The sequence below is a fragment of the Hyperolius riggenbachi genome, chromosome 6 (assembly GCF_040937935.1).
Source record: "Hyperolius riggenbachi isolate aHypRig1 chromosome 6, aHypRig1.pri, whole genome shotgun sequence".
NCBI lineage: Eukaryota > Metazoa > Chordata > Amphibia > Anura > Hyperoliidae > Hyperolius > Hyperolius riggenbachi.
The window spans coordinates 34,823,419-34,842,073 of NC_090651.1; the positions used below are offsets into that span (position 1 = coordinate 34,823,419).

Here is an 18,655-nt window from a genome sequence, read left to right on the forward strand (position 1 = left end):
CCCTAACCTATGCGAAATCGCATGCGAAATCGCGGCAAAAAACGCATGCGGAATCGCACCCGCATGCGATTTGCCTGCGGTGATTCGCCGGCGATTCCGCAACGCTATAGTGGAAACGGGCCCTAAAACATATCACTGTGCAGCTGAACAAGATAGGAGGTATACAATCAATGGCTGTTCCCAGCCATTGGGGTAGAGATATCGGCATGATCGTGAAAGGGAGCTAGGAGATTCCTAATTACTGTGACTCGGTAATTTTAGCCTAATCACAGAGCTCGGGAGAACTGGACCAAAGTGCTGAAGAATCGCCCGAGTGTAAACCAGCCCTCCCTTTGCAGCTGAACAAGATAGGAGGTATACAATCAATCACTGAGTACAAAAAAAATTACAAAAAAAGACTCTCTGGAAATTAGTAAAAAAAAAATAAAAAAATCGGTCATCAAAAAAACCCGGAAAATCAGAAATAGATAAAAAAAATTGGAAATGGTAAAAAAAGAAAAACAAAATAAAAAAATTGGAAATTCTGCGGAATCCACATTTACGGACATTCCTAATCAGATCCCATTTCCTGCCGGCAGCATTAATTGTGCGTCTGTCCGCACCTTCATTTCCGATTATCTCCATCCCAGTTCCTACACATGAAGCAATCTTGATAATCATCTGCTGTTTTTTTCTGTCATTGAGTCATGGTTAAACTTTGTCTCCGCAGTACTTGGAGCTCAGGGACATCTCAGTGGGCAATCACGCCTATGATAAGGGGACAAAAGGAGTGTCTGGCATGACCGTGTGTAAGAAGTTCTATAAACAGGGCGGCATCTTCCCTGGGAATGACACCTTCGACATCGATCCAAAGATTAAGGAAGGTAATTGGTGTAGAATCAGAAAAAAAAAGTGACATAAAAAACAAATTACATAAATAGTAACAATAGGGACTCAACTTTTTTTTTTTTTAATATGTATGTATGGTATATTACTGTTATTTTTGCAAATAAGGGATTGTAATTAGCGATATAGTATAAACGAATGCAAATCTGAAAAAATACACCTTTATTTCCAAATAAAACGTTTTTGACGTACATTGTGCTATGGGCATAGTTTTAACGTTTTAATAACTGGAACAAATGGGCAAATACAATGTGTGGGTTTTATCCACAGTAGCATGTTTTCATTTAAGCCACCACCCACTCTAAGCCACCGCCCACAGGTGCTTCGGGGTCTGCGCATATTTACTACCTTCGGTTAGTGTATAGGATGAGTTTGAAATAATACTGTTCAAAATTCTTGTAATATAAAAAACGACAGTTGTCACAGTGATCTTTCAGCTTCCATGTCAGGGCATCTGTAGACTGGTATTATAGTTATAGGTTTCAGTTTGTGTGCTGTCATTTGAAATGTAACCTTTCCCTTTAGAATGGTATTTTATTCTCTATGTGAATACAGCCAGGGTGACAACAAGCTGTGTTTCTACTTGCAGAGTGTTTTACCATCAAGCCCATGACCCCCATCAATGACCCGGCACTGCAGGAGAAGTTCTGGAACATGACGCTGGACTTCTATCGGTGAGCGATCTCGGCTGAGCCCGCCTGCCTTCTCACTTTCCAGGAGCTTTTAAACATGTGAATTATTTATTCCTGTAGACTCGTTACAGTGGAGATCAAGTTCAAGCTGAAGGCCATCAATGTGCAGACCATCCGCCACCACGAGCTGCCTGACTGCTATGACTTCACAGTGACAGTGAGTACACAGGATGAGCGCCCTCTGGCTGGGCATTTTGGGACTGTTTTATGAAGGTGCACAGTGTTGGCACACATTCCAGTTATGCACATTTCCCTCACAAGTATTATAAAAATGTAAATGCTATTGAGGACTTTGCATCAGTGTACTTGATATGAGGGGGCAATAAAGTTGTATACATACCTGGGGATTCCTCCAGCCCCCTCCGTGCAGATCACTCTCTCGCCGCGGTCTAAAGCCTTGTAGATTCGTCCGTAGCATCCCCCGTTATCTGGGGGCCAATCGGCCCAGACGCAGTGGGGCCAATCGCACTCCCCCGTCTTGCTCCCGCGGCTGGGAGTGTTCTGCGCAAGGATGGGGCCGCTACGAGGAATCTATGAAGCTTTAGGCCACAGGTGCATTCTGCTTGGAGGGGGCTGGAGGAAGCCCCAGGTATGTATAAAACTTTTATGCCTCCTCGTCTCACGTTCAGATTACTATAGGGGGCAAAGAGGAAAATAGAGTTGAACTTACCTGGGGCTTCTAATGGTCCTCCGTAGACATTCCATGCACACTTGCTGATGCTCCGGTCCCCGCCGCCGGTTCACTGAAATTTGCCACTGCGCCTGTGCGGCCTTCTCCTTGCTCCTGCTGACATTGCGGGACCGTACTGCGCAGTACGCTCCCGGGGACGTCAGTGGGAGTGAAGAGAGTAAGCAACCGGCGGCAGGGACTGGAGCATCGGTGAGTGGCTGCGCGCGGGCACAGGACGTTTGCAGGGGACCATTAGAAGTCCCAGGTAAGTTCAACTCTTTTTCCCCCGCCCCCCCTGCAGTAGTCCTTTAAGGCCGGTTTTACACATGATTTGTGCGCTTGCGGTGCAAAGCCTCACCCCCCCCCCCCTCAGCATCTTACCGCAACGCACAAAATCACAAACATGTGACCCCGAATATCCCCAACCCCCCCCGCAAGCCCCTTGCAGTTCCTCAGTCAGTGACGTACTCCCTGCTGGACAGGAAGTACGCAACTGGGATCCCCCTCGTATTCCCATTGTTCAACACATGAGCGCAGCAATGTCACGGCCAACCCGTTTAAAAGTTAAGCGTCGCCCATTGACTAACATTACTTCCGCCGAGAAAATCCGGGTGTAACGCACTGTTGACTTTGCGGCGGCAGATTTGGCACTTCCGCCGCAATACGCTAAGGGCTTGATTCACTAAACCGTGATAACTCATAACACGGCTGCGCTACCGTTTTTGGCGCATGCTTTTGTGTTTCCACGCGCAATTGCAAATTTACGATTGTGTGTGAAAATTTGCGAGTGCGTTTCGCGTGCAAAACGCTAGCGGGGCCTTGCTATGAGCTATCACGTTAGTGAATCAAGCCCCAAGTGTGCCAGGGTCCAATGCCTTGCATTGCCGTTGCTTACCCTGCGGTAAAACAAGGTAAGTTAACACACAATGCAAGTGTAAAAGGGGCCTCAATGGATTCTGTAGCTAGCCACTGCATCCCTATCTGCCAGTACACACTATGATAAGGCGGTGTCACTGTACAGACATGGCGCTAGCCTCTAGCTAGCGGCACATTCTCTTGCTATGCACGGGGCAGAGTGATTGCTGAGCAGCGTGCAAATGACTTCAAGCCGCAACAGGGATGCTCTCGCCCAGGGATTGTGTCCACTGCATTGGAGAAGTGCCAGTATACAGATCGGAGCTCCAGCAGAAGCATTGAGGCTCCCCGTTGGATAGTAACAGACCAATGGGAATCCTCCCTCAAACCAGAAAGGATTCTAATTGTCTGCTGCATTCCAGTGGGAGCCTGATGCTTCTGGTGGGGCTCAGATCTGTGTATCAGCGTTTCTCCCGTGGAGTGGACCCGAGAGGCGGAGCCAGCAGCAAATGTGCAGGTGTATTTTTATTAACTGTCTGGTTCATGGACTTTCATTGATTCCATCTGCATTCGCTTCGAAGCTGCGGGCAGCGGAGGACTGCGGCGTGGGAGCTGATGGGGAGGAAGCCTCAGGTATTTATAAAATCTTTTTTAATTGTTCATCTCTGAGTCCCTTTAACATCGCAAGGGATAAATTCACTCTTCTCACTGCACTGATACATACAAAATCACCGCCCCCCCCCCCTCATTAACAACCCAACCTGAGGAAGGTCCCCATTTATAGAGGGACCGAAACATGCCAGGTTGTTAATGTAGGGGGGTGGATTTTGTATGTATCAGTGCAGTGAGAAGAGAGATTTTATCCCTTGCAATGTAAGCTGAGGATATTACCATTCATTAGTATCACCTTCCACTGTTTTGTCACTAAACTAGTATGTGTTAGCAGCGCAGCTACGTTTTTATCTTTGATCTTTCATTAAAAGTTATGTTTTATTTTTATTCTGCCTCTTTCAAGGCTAATCTATGTGTAAAGTGTAATTGTCAGGCAGAAAATCAAAAATCAATTCTTTATTTTTTTTCTGGTTAACAAGTAATAAGTCTGAGGGGAAAGTAGAGAAGCAAAAAAGAACAACCCAGCATGCCCTGCAACTTCCTTTGTGTGTACCAAATTTTGTGTGTACCAAATAAGAGTCAGGTAAACTGGGGAATGATCATTTATCAACAAAAAAAGTAATAGCGCTTTTAACTTTTCGATTGCCTGGTTAGCATCCTTATAGAGAACCCGAGGTGTGTTTGAAGAATGTTATCTGCATACTGAGGCTGGGTCTGCCTATATAGCCCAGCCTCTGTTGCTATTCCAAACCCCCCTAATGTCCCCCTGCACTTTGCAATCAGACATAGATCACAGCCGCGCTGTGCATACTGTGTTTAGCTCTGGTCCCTGCCACCGTCCCTTCCCTCTACTTAGTGGGGAGGGAAGGGAGGCAGGCAGGGACCGGAGTTCTGCAGGAGGCGGGGAGAGCAGCAGACTGACACTATAGAGATAAACACAGCCCGCTGCGACACACTGTGGGATTGCAGAGTGCAGGGGGGCCTTAGGGGGGTTTGGAATAGCAACAGAGGCTGGGCTGTATAGGCAGATCCAGACTCTGTATGCAGATAACATTCTTCAGACCCACCTCGGGTTCTCTTTAAAGGATACCACAGCCCAAAGGCTGTGGTAAAATCAAAGTTGCAATGTGGAGGGAAAGAAAGATACATACTTACCGCTTCCCTCGTTCCCTGCCGATGGGTCCCGCTCATCTGTTACAGCTCCCGGTACCGACCCGACTCTCCTGACCCTTCACCCGGACATACTGTGCTGCGCATGCGCAGTATGTCACTATACTCTTCGCTTCTGCCGTCGCATCGTGACGGCAGAAGTACGGACACTCCCCCGCCTCCTCCTCTCCCAGCGTGTGCGCTCCAATCTAAAGCTAGCGTGACATGCTAGCTGGAGTTCGCACTGGGATAATCGATGTGGAGAGAGCGGAGGGGGAATAAGTTAAAAAAAACCACACTGCCGGCTGGAGGGAGGGAGCGAGTGAGTGGGCGGGCGAGTGGGCGGGCAGGCAGCGAGTGGGCGGCGAGCAGGCAGCGGCAGTACAGCCCAAGCATTCTGTACATAGATGCAATGACATCTATGGTACAGCAAGAAAATTATCCCCACATTTATCTCTGCATATGTGCATGTATATACATGTGTGTATACATGCACATATGCAGAGATAAATGTGGGGATAATTTTCTTGCTGTACCATAGATGTCATTGCATCTATGTACAGAATGCTTGGGCTGTACTGCCGCTGCCTGCTCGCCGCCCACTCACTGCCTGCCCGCCCACTCGCCCGCCCACTCACTCGCTCCCTCCCTCACTCGCTCCCTCCCTCCAGCCGGCAGTGTGGGTTTTTTTAACTTATTCCCCCTCCGCTCTCTCCACATCGATTGTCCCAGTGCGAACTCCAGCTAGCATGTCACGCTAGCTTTAGATTGGAGCGCACACGCTGGGAGAGGAGGAGGCGGGGGAGTGTCCGTACTTCTGCCGTCACGATGCGACGGCAGAAGCGAAGAGTATAGTGACATACTGCGCATGCGCAGCACAGTATGTCCGGGTGAAGGGTCAGGAGAGTCGGGTCGGTACCGGGAGCTGTAACAGATGAGCGGGACCCATCGGCAGGGAACGAGGGAAGCGGTAAGTATGTATCTTTCTTTCCCTCCACATTGCAACTTTGATTTTACCACAGCCTTTGGGCTGTGGTATCCTTTAAAGGGATACTGTAGGGGGGTCGGGGGGAAATGAATTGAACTTACCCGGGGCTTCTAATGGTCCCCCGCAGACATCCTGTGTTGGCGCAGCCACTCACCGATGCTCCGGACCCGCCTCCAGTTCACTTCTGAAATTTCTGACTTCAAAGTCAGAAAACCACTGCGCCTGCGTTCCCATGTGCTCACTCCCGCTGATGTCACCAGGAGTGTGCTGCACAGACACAGACCATACTGGGCCTTTGCTGTGCGCTCTTGGTGACATCAGCGGGATCGAGGACACGGCAACGCAGGCACAGTGGTTTTCAGACTTTAAAGTCAGAAATTCCAGAAGTGAACCGGAGGCGGGGCCGGAGCATCGGTGAGTGGCTGCACCAACACAGGATGTCTGCGGGGGACCGTTAGAAGCCCCAGGTAAGTTCAACTCATTTTTCCCGACCCCCTACAGTATCCCTTTAAACTAATGCATCCTCTTTCCCTCCTGTTTTCCCCTGCCCACACCTCTGTTCCTCTCTGATTGGCCAATATTTCTCATGCTGAGGCAATGCACTTACTAATATGAAGGCAATGCATACACAATCAGGCATAGGAGAGTAAGGGAGGAAATTACATCAGGATTGGCTTCAAAATAGCCGCAGTTAAAATGGGAAATGCTAAGAAGAATTTTCTCTTTTTTTTTTTCTGTGGAAAAATCACTAAAATCAAAACGTGGACAGTGCAATACATATGTTATGTAAGCAGAGCAAGTATTTATCTACTGATACTTGTGTTATTTTTCTGAGATAGTATGGCTGACAGCTTTTCTTTAAATATTTAAATCAGGTGTGTGTACTATATATCAGTTGCTGTCAGCTATAACTGAAAGGACACCTGAGCCTTGATTCTGTAAAGAGTGCTAACTGTTAGCACGCCTGTGCTAAACAGTTAGCAGGCGAAGTGCCGTGCGCGCGCAAAGTTTCGCTCCCGCGTGGTAACTACCGTATGCTCACGATAACGTGGACTTTTGTGCGCAATCGTGCGCCCTTTCGCATGCAAAGTCCGCGTTATTGCACAAACGGTAGTTACAGCGCAGGTGCAAACCTTTGCGTGCGCAAAGACGCACGCACGGCACTTCGCTGGCTAACTGTTTAGCACGGGCATGCTAACAGTTAGCACTCTTTAGAGAATCAAGCCCCTAATGAGTAAGGTAATGTCCATGTTTCCCTATGGCTCAAGTGGGTGATATTACAGTTTAATAGTGTGCTGACCAGAAAGCTGTTATGGGGTAATGGCTATCTTAAATATGGAGGACAGAGAATTCCATTGATCACAGTGGACAAACAGGACGCAGGAGAGGAGAAAGAGATTAATGAGTGGACTACACAGGAGGTAAATATAACATGTGTATGGTTATTTTGACTTTTAATTTTCAGTTCAGGTTTGCTTTACGTAATCACAAGTGTAATCTGATATCTCAGCTGTGTCAGCACAGAAATTTGGCAGTCCTCGGCAGACACAGTTAAAATGTAAATGCGGGATATTAACCCTTTGTTCACGAAAGCAGGAAGTATAAACACTGCAGATTTATTGCAGGATTTGTATCAGCTAGAACAAAGAAATGTTTTTCTTTAAAGGTTATTATGCTGCTGCTTATCTTTTAGAGCAGAGAGGAAGGTCAGAGTTCAGATCTGCTTTAAGTACGGTCCTGGTCCGATAATGACTCCCTTTCTGTAATAACTGACATACTTTATTCTTATTTTCAGATAACATTTGACAATAAGGCACACAGTGGGCAGATTAAGATAACTCTGGATAACGATGTTGGCATCCAGGAATGCAGAGAGTGGCACATTTCTGGCTCCTGTAAGTGTACATTTTATGACTAATTCATTGACGGCAATCCTGCAGGATTTCTCAGTGTAGACCTACTTCTGGAGCCACTGTTTGATGGGCATCCACAGTGCTGATTTGCAGGGCCGGTACTAGCCACAATGGTATCGCGTGGCAAGAGTAGCCTGGGACCCCCCCCTGACCCTCCCCCCCATATAGTAGTCAGATGTGCCCCTAATGACACAACCTCCCACCCCCCCACACACACAGCCAAATGTGCTCCCCTTCTCATTCCCCCCCCCCAGAAACTAGCCAAATTCCCCGCCCCCCATCCCCAGTATAGCAGTTCGATGTGCCCCCCTCCCCCCAGTCTAGTAGTAGCATGATGTGCCCCCCTCGCTCATTACCCAAGCCCCCCTCCCCCCGCACACTTCCCCCCCCCCCCCCCCCCCGCAGTTTAACAGAGGCAGCGGGGACAGGCACTCACTCACCTCCTACAAGTTCCAGGCGGTAAAGCTCCTGTCGTCTGTCTCCCCTTCCCTGTAGGGATTCTGTCCTTCACATCCTGCTTCTCCATTCAGCCTAAACAGAGCAGCAGGAAGTACAGGACAGAATCACTACAGGGGAGATAGATGGGAGCTGCACCGCCTGGAACTTGGAGGAAGTGAGTGGGTGCCAGTCCCCGCTGCCTCCGTTACGCTGCGGGGGAGGGCGGGGGCGGGGAGCTGGCTGCCTCATAATCTAATGAAATGGTGAGGGCCACTTGGGGGCCCCTACAGATGCTATGGCCCTGGGGCAAATTGCCTCCTTTACCCATATGGAATCACTGCTGAATATGCACATTATCCCTTTGTTGTCCCTGAGAGTTACACACCTCCAGAACCGCTGGAATGCAATGATGTGTCAGCTTCTGAATTTGTACAGAGCCATAATAATCCAACATGCATACAGACTGTTTCGCATTGGCTGATCCTCATCAGTGCATGGCGTGGATTAATGTAGCTATATGGGGTAGGACTTGAAACACCCAGAGTTCCAGATTTGTCAGCCTGTCCGATCAATACATTTGACATTTCCCTTTTTTCATCCAATTCATTAATAATATCAAATTGAATTGTCGATTGCTCGATTATATGTTTTATTAAATCCCGCTGAGCTGGACGACTTCTGTTATCCAGCCTTGGACTAGACCAGTGATCTGCAAACTTAGCTCTCCAGCTGTTAAGGAACTACAAGTCCCACAATACATTGCAGGAGTATACAGCCACAGTCATGATTCATAAAGGCAAATGCATTTTGGGACTTGTATTTCCTCAACAGTTTGCAGACTGCTGGACTAGACCACTTGGGTACTTAAATTGCTGCTTGAGTCCCAGTAACCAGTGGAAGATAGTGACATATGCAATACAATAACATTTCTATAGTGCTTTTCTCGCAAAGGACTCAAAGCGTTTAGGGCCCTTTTCCACTAGCAATCGCAATCACAAATGCTTGCAATTGCGATTTTTTAATTCTGTTATGCGATTTGAGATTTTCATTTGCATTGCATTATCATTGTAAAAATCGCTCCAGAAGGCGATTGCGATTTCCAAATCGAATCACTGTTGTGGAAAATACTTCTTGGGATTTCTATGATAAAGTAACAACCCTAGCGATTTAAAAATCACTAGCAGTTTGCGATCTTGCGATTCGCTCAAGTGGAAAAGCGCCCTAACTGCAACAGGATCTGGATAGGATGGCTATATGGGCACATAAAAGTCATGCATTTTGGACGTACTAATGGTCTAGCACCATACAAAATAAACAGGATACTGTTGGGGACATCAAACTTGGAGAAGGACTTAGGAGTACTCATCGACAACAAGTTAAATAATCGTACTCAATGCCAAGCCGCTGCAGCTAAAGCTAACAAAATTCTGGGATGCATTCAAAGGGAAATAAAAACTCGAGATGCTAGCATAATATTGCCCCTGTTTAACCTCCCTGGCGGTCTATTAAACCCGCCAAGATGGCGGCGCAGCACTTTTTTTTTTTTAATCATGTAGCTAGCCTAGCGCTAGCTACATGATAGCCGCTGTGCAGCAGCATCCCCCCACCCCTTCCGATTGCCTCCGGCGATCAGAGCAAACAGGAAATCCCGTTGAGAACGGAATTTCCTGTTTGGCTTCCCCTGTTGCCATGGCGACGATCGGGATGACGTCATGGCGTCTGGGGGAGTCCCGATCCACCCCTCAGCGCAGCCTGGCGGTGATTGGCCAGGCTGCACAAGGGGTCTCGTGGGTGGGGGGGGGGGGCCCTCTAACGCGACGAATAGGCGTGGAGCGGCGGCGATCGGATTGTACACGCAGCTAGCAAAGTGCTAGCTGCGTGTAACAAAGCAAAAAGCGTGCAAATCGGCCCACCAGGGGCTGAGAAATCCTCTGCGGCGGCTTAGCCCGAGCTCAGCTCGGGATTACTGCTGAGGAGGTTAACTCTCTAGTAAGGCAACATCTGGAATATGGAATTCAGTTCTGGGCACCACATTACAGGAAAGATATTGCAGTCTTAGAGCAGGTGCAGAGACGAGCAACAAAACTGATACGTGGGATGGAAGGTCTCGCTTACCAAGAAAGGTTAGATAACTTATTTAGTCTGGAGAAAAGACGCCTTATGCTAGGAATACACGGTTCGTTTTGAACCATGTATCGATCCGCTCGATAGATTCCGGCGCGTCCCCGCTCATCCCCGTGGGCAGCTTCTTATCTTCCGGTGGTTTTTTACTATTGTCCTGCCCGAGGTATCTAGCGGGGAATCGATCCGGTGGAGTATCGGACAGGTCAGAAATTATCAATCGAGTCATCAGCGGCTCGATTACATGGTTCAAAACTAACCGTGTATTCCCAGCATTAGAGGGGATCTAATTAACATGTATAAATACATCAGAGGGCAATATAAAAGCTTGGCGGATGAGCTTTTTGTCCCTAGGCCTTCTCAAAGGACTAGAGGACATGATCTGCGCATGGAGAAAAAACGTTTTAGCCATTTATTTAGGAGAGGGTTCTTTACAGTAAGAGTGATTAAGATGTGGAATGCATTGCCACAGGAAGTAGTTATGGCAAATTCTATACCTGCATTTAAAGGGGGCTTAGATGCTTTCCTTGCATTGAAAGACATCCATGGCTACAATTACTAGGTAATGCCCAATGATGTTGATCCAGGGATTTTATCTGATTGCCATCTGGAGTCGGGAAGGAATGTTTTTCCCCTTTGGGGCTAATTGGACCATGCCTTGTAAGGGTTTTTCGCCTTCCCTTGGATCAACAGGGATATGTGAGGGAGCAGGCTGGTGTTGTGCCTTCCCTTGGATCAACAGGGATATGTGAGGGAGCAGGCTGGTGTTGTACTTTGTTCTCTGGTTGAACTCGATGGATGGATGTTTTTTCAACCCAAATAACTATGTAATGATCTTGTGATTATTTACAGCAGAGAAGAATACGCACTACCTGATGATCTTTGACTCAATCATCATCCTGACCTCTATAGGTTCTCTAAGCCTCTGCTTACGCTCTGTGGTTAAAGGGATCCACCTGCAAAGAGTAAGTCAAGGCCTGCAAGTTCAAGCTGTAGCAATGCACCTTTTTAAAGTGTACCTGTGATGAACTGATGAAAAGTATTTTTGCTTACCTGTTGCTTCCTTCAGCCCCCTGTAGTCGGTCTGCTTGCTCGCTGTCTTCATGCTCCTCTTAGCTGTGCCACTCTTAGCCCCATAGAGTCCATGCATTACGTGCATGCGCCATCCAGGCCACACACCATCCGATCACCCTACTGTAGCTGGCTCCCAGCTAGCTCCATTCTGCATTAAGACTGTAATTGCACTTGCGCAGAACGCTCTTGGTCATGGGAGCACGACGGAAGAGGCGCACAGCCCATGCGCACAAACGCGTTGCCATTGTTTATTAAACATTTTTTCTTAATTTACTTAGGGGTTGATTCACTATCACTATAGCTTCCCTTACAGCAACAGTACCATACCTTATCAGAGTTAGCGTGTCTTATCAGAGTTGATGTGTCTTATCAGAGTTAGCTGTCCTTATCAGAGTTAGCGCAGAGTAGCATAGCGAGCGCTACCAACTTATGCCTGCTCATTGGCAATGACAAGAGCTTCATTTGTCCTGCCCTGAGCCCCTGCAGGTCCAATCACTTTAAAAGACATTATCCCTGCACTGTGATTGGCCCAACAGGCTGCTTGTCAAGTTTCCTGTCAAGTGACAGGCAGCCTGTTGAGCCAATCAAAGTGCAGGAAAAATGTCCTTTAAAGTGATTGGACCCGCAGAGGTTCAGGGCAGGACAAATGGAGCTCTGGTCATTGCCAATTAGCAGGCATAAGTTTGTAGCGCTCGCTATGCTACTCTGATAAGGCACACTAACTCTGATAAGGCACACTAATAAGGAGCTATAGTGATAGTGAATCAACCCCCTAGTGTCATCTTTGGAGGTAAGCCACCTCTCATTTTTTTATTTTATGTGTTTTTCACCCAGTTTTGCCTACCTTGGCTGCCTCTTTTCCCCATTGGCTGCAACTCTGGCGCTTTGAGTCCGCCTGGAGAAAAGCGCAATATAAATGTGCTGTGTCTTGTCTTACCGAGTTTGTGTAAAGTAGCCCTCATGTTGTAGTTGTGTGATAGAATGTGGTGAGCCTGTGTCAGGCATGTGCTTAATATGCAGAAACCTTGTCAGGATTTAAAGGACCACTAGGAAGAACAAAATATACGGTAAGCAGCTAAAATCTGACAGAACTGACAGGTTTTGGACTAGTTCTCATGGGGGATCTCAGACTTTTCTTTGTTTTCAAAAACATTTCCTGAATGGCAGTTGCTAAGTTTGGGCCAGTGCACACCGAAAAGCGCTAGTGTAATCCAGGGCTGTGGAGTCGGCACAAAAATCTTCCGACTCCAACTCCGACTCCTCAGTTTCTGAAACCACGACTCAGACTCCAAATCCGACTCCGGGTACCCAAAATGGCTCAGACTCCGATTCCTCGACTCCTTAGTCTAATACTTAACAGGGCTGTGGATTTTGTACAGAAATCATCCGACTCCCGACTCCGACTCCTCAGTTTATGAAATCAACGATTTCGACTCCAGCTCCGACTCCGGGTGCCCAAAATTGCCCCGACTCCTCGACTCCAACTCCGACTCCACAGCCCTGGCGTAATTGCAAACGCTTAGCGCTTTTTGAAGTGATTTTTCTAGGCGATTCTTGGCATGTGCCTAGCGATTTTCTAATCATGTCTAGCGATTTTTGGAGTGTTTTGCTGTAGCGTTTCTTATTTTTTGTTACAGTAGAGCTGTAACTGAACAGCTTCTGTAACAAAAGCGCTTGGAAAATCTCTGATATAGTGCTATCTAGTGATTTTCCACTTTCCTATACTTAACAGTGAGGCTGAATCGCATCAGAAATCAGCAGGAATGCTGCAGGACCTGCGTTTGTGAGAAAAACACATCGCTCTGGTGTGATCCATCACATTCAAATACATTAGCCAAGCACTTTTCAAAGCGCTCAGAAGTGCTCTTGGTTTGCACCAGCCCTCAGACTGCCAAAATAGTAAGATACCAGCTGGCTGGGGGGGGGGGGGAGGGGGGTGTTGGTTAGGGTATTGGTAGAGGGAGGGCTCGTGTGAGAATAGGGTTAGGTTTAGCGATAGTAAATTAACTGTAAAAGTTACCGATGCCTTCGAGCTGCTGACATCCAAAATGTTTCCACATGTAATATAATCTGCCTTTGCAGATTCTGTTATACCTTACGATGCATATAAATTTGCAATAAGCTGTTGATTGTAAAATGCACTTTGATATTCACACTGTTGAACTGTTATTTTATATTTAAAACCAATAAAACTTTTTGAAAACAAAAGTTACCGATATTCTAGTATCATGTTAACCATTGCCCAATAGTATCATAGTAGTAATTTTACAGATAGTCTACTAGCGGCTATTCCCAGAGCTCAAATTACCACCGCGTTTTTTTTATACATGTATGCTGTTCTGGTGCCCACTAAGCCTGTCACCGGTGTCAAGTGACTACAACTTGTGCCAGATGGGCAATGGGAGCAGGTTAGTGAGGCAGGAAAGGGCGGGTATAGTGTAGTAAGGCAGGAAGGAGCGAGTGCAGTTTAGTTAGGCAGGAAGGGACGGGTATAGTTTAGTAGGGCAGGAAGGGGCTGGTACAGTTTAGTAAGGCAGGAAGGGATGGGTACAGTTTAGAGAGGCAGGAAGGGGCGGGTGCAGTTTAGTAATGCAGGAAACGGTGGGTATAGTTTAGTGAGGCAGGAAGGGGCGGGTGCCGTTTAGTAAGGCAGGAAGGGGTGGGTATAATTTAGGGAGGCAGGAAGGGGTGGGTACAGTTTAGTAAGGCAGGAAGGGGCGGGTATAGTTTAGTGAGGCAGGAAGGGGCGGGTGCAGTTTAGTAAGGCAGGAAGGGGTGGGTATAATTTAGGGAGGCAGGAAGGGGCGGGTACAGTTTAGTAAGACAGGAAGGGCGGGCACAGTTTAGTAAGGCAGAAAGGGGTGGGTATAGTTTAATGAGGCAGGAAGGGGAAGGTACAGTTTAGTAAGGCAGAAAGGGTGGGTACAATTTATGACACCTGAGTCTTACTCACATCCACAGATGAAAAAAAGGCAATTTTAGAATAGAAATACATACACTGAAGTCAGACATAGAATAATCTTATAAAAACATAAATGGGCAAGCACCATCAACCATTTCCCAATAATAAGGGAAAAATTACACGAGTGTGCAGAAAGGAACAAATTAATATACAAGGCTAACAAAGTACAGTAGTCCCCTTTAAATACCGCACCATTCCATCAATTGTAATCAATTCATCATCTTTATTCAACAAACATAAAAGCACTTAAAACCAATATGAGCAGCCATGTAATAATAATAAGATAACAGTTCATGATTAATGTATAAATAAATCTCCACAAGAGTATCAACAAACAGTAATGCCCCTGAATACATATAAAGTAAAGATACTGATGTAAAAATCTACCCTGCTAAGCAAAAAAGTGATCCAGCAACAAGGACAGTGAAAAACATGCTAAAAAGTGACCATAGTGCTTGAAGAAGAAAGACCAGTACCAACCAGATAAATTGAAAGTGATACAGTGCATATAATCAGCGTAATAACTGGTTGGTACTGGTCTTTCTTCTTCAAGCACTATGGTCACTTTTTAGCATGTTTTTCACTGTCCTTGTTGCTGGATCACTTTTTTGCTTAGCAGGGTAGATTTTTACATCAGTATCTTTACTTTATATGTATTCAGGGGCATTACTGTTTGTTGATACTCTTGTGGAGATTTATTTATACATTAATCATGAACTGTTATCTTATTATTATTACATGGCTGCTCATATTGGTTTTAAGTGCTTTTATGTTTGTTGAATAAAGATGATGAATTGATTACAATTGATGGAGTGGTGCGGTATTTAAAGGGGACTACTGTTCTTTGTTAGCCTTGTATAGAATAATCTTAGAAATACAGTATGTATATATTTATAATTTTTTGGATACATTATATTATTAATTATTTATTGAATTTATAAAGCGCCAACATATTACGCAGCGCTGCACAATAGATAAATGGGTTAACATACAAGGTAGAACATCGGAAACTCACAACAAAACAAGTTCCTGCAAATGATTTGATAACAATACAGTGTCAAAATAGAGACTGTTCTAGTCCACAAGAGGGGTGATTGTCAGTAAGATTGCATAATCAAGCTGGAAACACTAGGGAGGAGGGCCCTGCCAGAGGCTTACAATCTAAAGATACAGGTTCACTTTAATAATTGAGACATTTATAAAAGCTGAATATTGTTTTTGTTCCTCACAATTTGTGGTTTCAATGTACAGGAGTATGTCACATATGTACAGCAGCGATACTCGAAGCCTGTCCCATGGTCTGATCAGATGGAGTTTGTCAACGGCTGGTACATCTTGATCATTGTGAGCGATATATTATCCATTGTGGGCTCTGTTCTGAAGATGGAGATCCAGGCAAAGGTTAGTATGCATGCACACATCAGTGCCCTGTCTAATATACCTTCTAGTGCGGAGGCCTTCTAGTGTGGATAAACGAATGAAACTACACACAGCCCCACACCGTGCGCTGGCTATATGTGCCACGAGTTAACTAAATAAGCAAGTTTACTCATTAAAGAGAACCCGAGGTGTGTTTAAAGATTGTTATCTGCATACAGAGGCTGGATCTGTGTTAAGCTTGGAGGTGTAGTCTCCACAGTCAGCATGCAACACATAAGCTGACGTGAAGGAGGTACACACACCAGCACAAGGGATCAGGATATCCCCAGTTTAGTGGAGGAGAGGACTGACTCCAATAGGAGATTGTGGTGCACAGAGCCGGTGCAGATCCGAACAGCCACAAACAACACTTTCGTAATAACGTCTCAGCGCAAAGTAGCGCTGAGCGCATAAACCAGGACTGAGGAGATCAGGACAGGTAGACAGAATGAACGCTTGCTTAACTAGCCACTACTTAGTGACAGCAAGCGTCCACAATAAAACAGACTGGAATGAGGCAGCCAATGCGTTTGCAGCAATGGCGTGCCTCACAAAGACAGGACAGGATAGTCAGGAAATAGCAGGATCAAGATAGATGAACGTAACACAGATAAATATACAATAAGTATGATTTCCTAGCGTATTACAATTACAGCTATCAATGAAACTATTTGTAACGTCTGACTAACATATGTATATATCGGCAATGAACCGATATATGACATAAGCAGGAACTCTGACTAAGGCTGGAGTAATACAGGGAACAGGACTCAGAAGGATTCGCTATCTCTTCGCAGAGATGAATGCAATCCGCAAACAGGACCAGGAACAGGATAACTAGCTCAGCGTGCTGGAACGCTGACTAACGGAACACAGGATATAAACAGTTCGTGTACGTATATATCAGCGACACTGATGTATCAACGTAACACGAATACAAGAAAAATAACAAAATGCGCAAGTATGCGTATATATTGGCGATGAACCAATATATGACACAAGACAAGCAAGTAACAACTTCTAGAACAAGAGCAGAACTAGGAGGACTCGCTGACCCCTTCGCAGGAGTCAGCGCAGTCCACACGGACCAGGAACGAGGTGGGGCACGAGCAGAGTAACAGATAGAATCTGAGACTATGGTAGCCCATGAGGCATTGCAGGAAGCAGTTCTTTATACTGAGGTCATCCAATGGGAGCAGACCTGCAGATTCCCACACAAGTGAATGGTAATTAATCACAGGCTGATAGCAGGAAAAGGCAGACAATGATATGCAGCCTGCAGGAAAGGGATTGCCCCTCCATTGCAGCAGACAATGTTTGTTTACACAAAAGCATATTAAACTGTCATTAACTTCAGAGCGACTGCAGATGGAATCAGCAACTAGTTTAAGTGCAAACCAAACTATGCAAGCAAATGCATGTAATGACATTAGAACTGCTTGGTTTGCAATACCACTGCAGCCAGCAGTAAAAGCTGCAGACATGATCATAACAATCTGCCTATACAGCCCAGCCTCTGTTGCTATCCCAAACCCCCCTAAGGTCCCCTTGCACCCTGCAATCCCTCATAAATCACAGCCATGCTGTTAGGCTGTGTTTACATCTGTAGTGTCAGTCTCAGCTGCTCCCCCGCCTCCTGCATAGCTCCGGTCCCTGCCCCCCTCCCTTCCCTCCAATCAGCAGGGAGGGAAGGGATGCAGGCGGGGACCGGAGTTCTGCAGGAGGCGGGGAGAGCAGCAGACTGACACTATAGAGATAAACACAGCCAGCTCTGACAAGCTGTTTGTTAGCAGCGTGGCTGTGATTTATGAGGGATTGCAGAGTGCAGGGGGACCATAGGGGGGTTTGGGATAGCAACAGAGGCTGGGCTTTATAGGCAGATCCAGCCTCTGTATGCAGATAATATTCTACAAACCCACCTAGGGTTCCTTTTAAGCTATATCCTCTTTAAAGGTCAACTGAAGTGAGAAGAATGTGGAGGCTGCTATATGTATTTCCTTTTAAACAATACCAGTTGCCTGGCAGCCCTGCTGGTCTATTTGGCTGCAGTAGTGTCTCAATCACTCCAGAAACAAGCATGCAGCTAATCTTGTCAGATCTGACAATAATGTCAGAAACATTTGATCTGCTGCATGCTTGTTCAGGGGCTATGGCTAAAAGTATTAGAAGCAAAGGATCAGCAGGATAGCCAGGCAACTGGTATTGCATTCTTCAGCCTTCAGTCGTTTTTCTCCTTATGCATCAGAGCAATTTTTCCCTCCCATTCGTTCACCAATAACTTTATCACTAATTATCACAATGAATTGATCTATATCTCATGTTTTCCGCCACCACTTAGGCTTTCTTTGGGTGGTACATTTTGCCAAGAATTATTTTTTTCTAAATACATTTTAACAGGAATATTAACAAAAAAATTGAAAAAAAAATCATTATTTCTCAGATTTTGGCCATTATAGCTTTAAAATAATACATGCTACCATAATTAAAACCCACACATTTTATTTGCCCATTTTTCCCGGTTATTACACTATTTGAATTATGTTCCTATCACAATGTATGTTGCCATTATTTTATTTGGAAATAAAGGTGCCATTTTTCAGTTTTGCGTCCATCACTATTTACAAGCTTATAATTTAAAAAATATTAGTAATATACCCTCTTGACATGCATATTAAAAAAGTTCAACCCAAATAACTATGTAATGATCTTGTGGCCTTAGGTAACTATTTATGTTTTTTTAAAATTGTAATCTTTTTTTTTTTTAGTTAAAAATTTTATTTGGGTATTTTTGGGGTGTGGGGGGTAAACAGTTAATTTTAAATGTAATTTTTTTGTGTTTTGTGATAAAAAAGATGTATGTACATATAGAGTTACTAT

At 45.6% G+C, this 18,655-nt stretch overlaps 1 protein-coding gene across 5 annotated transcripts in view; it reads left to right on the top strand.

Annotated features, from left to right (window-relative positions):
* LOC137520777 (mucolipin-3-like) overlaps positions 1-18,655 on the top strand; it is a 71,450-nt gene that overhangs the window by 33,404 nt on the left and 19,391 nt on the right. For all 5 annotated transcript variants that reach the window (XM_068239124.1, XM_068239123.1, XM_068239122.1 and 2 more), the window contains exons 5-10: positions 710-863; positions 1,475-1,559; positions 1,638-1,734; positions 7,647-7,746; positions 11,176-11,288; positions 15,611-15,760. In XM_068239124.1, coding sequence (XP_068095225.1) covers positions 710-863; positions 1,475-1,559; positions 1,638-1,734; positions 7,647-7,746; positions 11,176-11,288; positions 15,611-15,760 — 699 coding nt within the window. The remainder of the gene's footprint in view (positions 1-709; positions 864-1,474; positions 1,560-1,637; positions 1,735-7,646; positions 7,747-11,175; positions 11,289-15,610; positions 15,761-18,655) is intronic.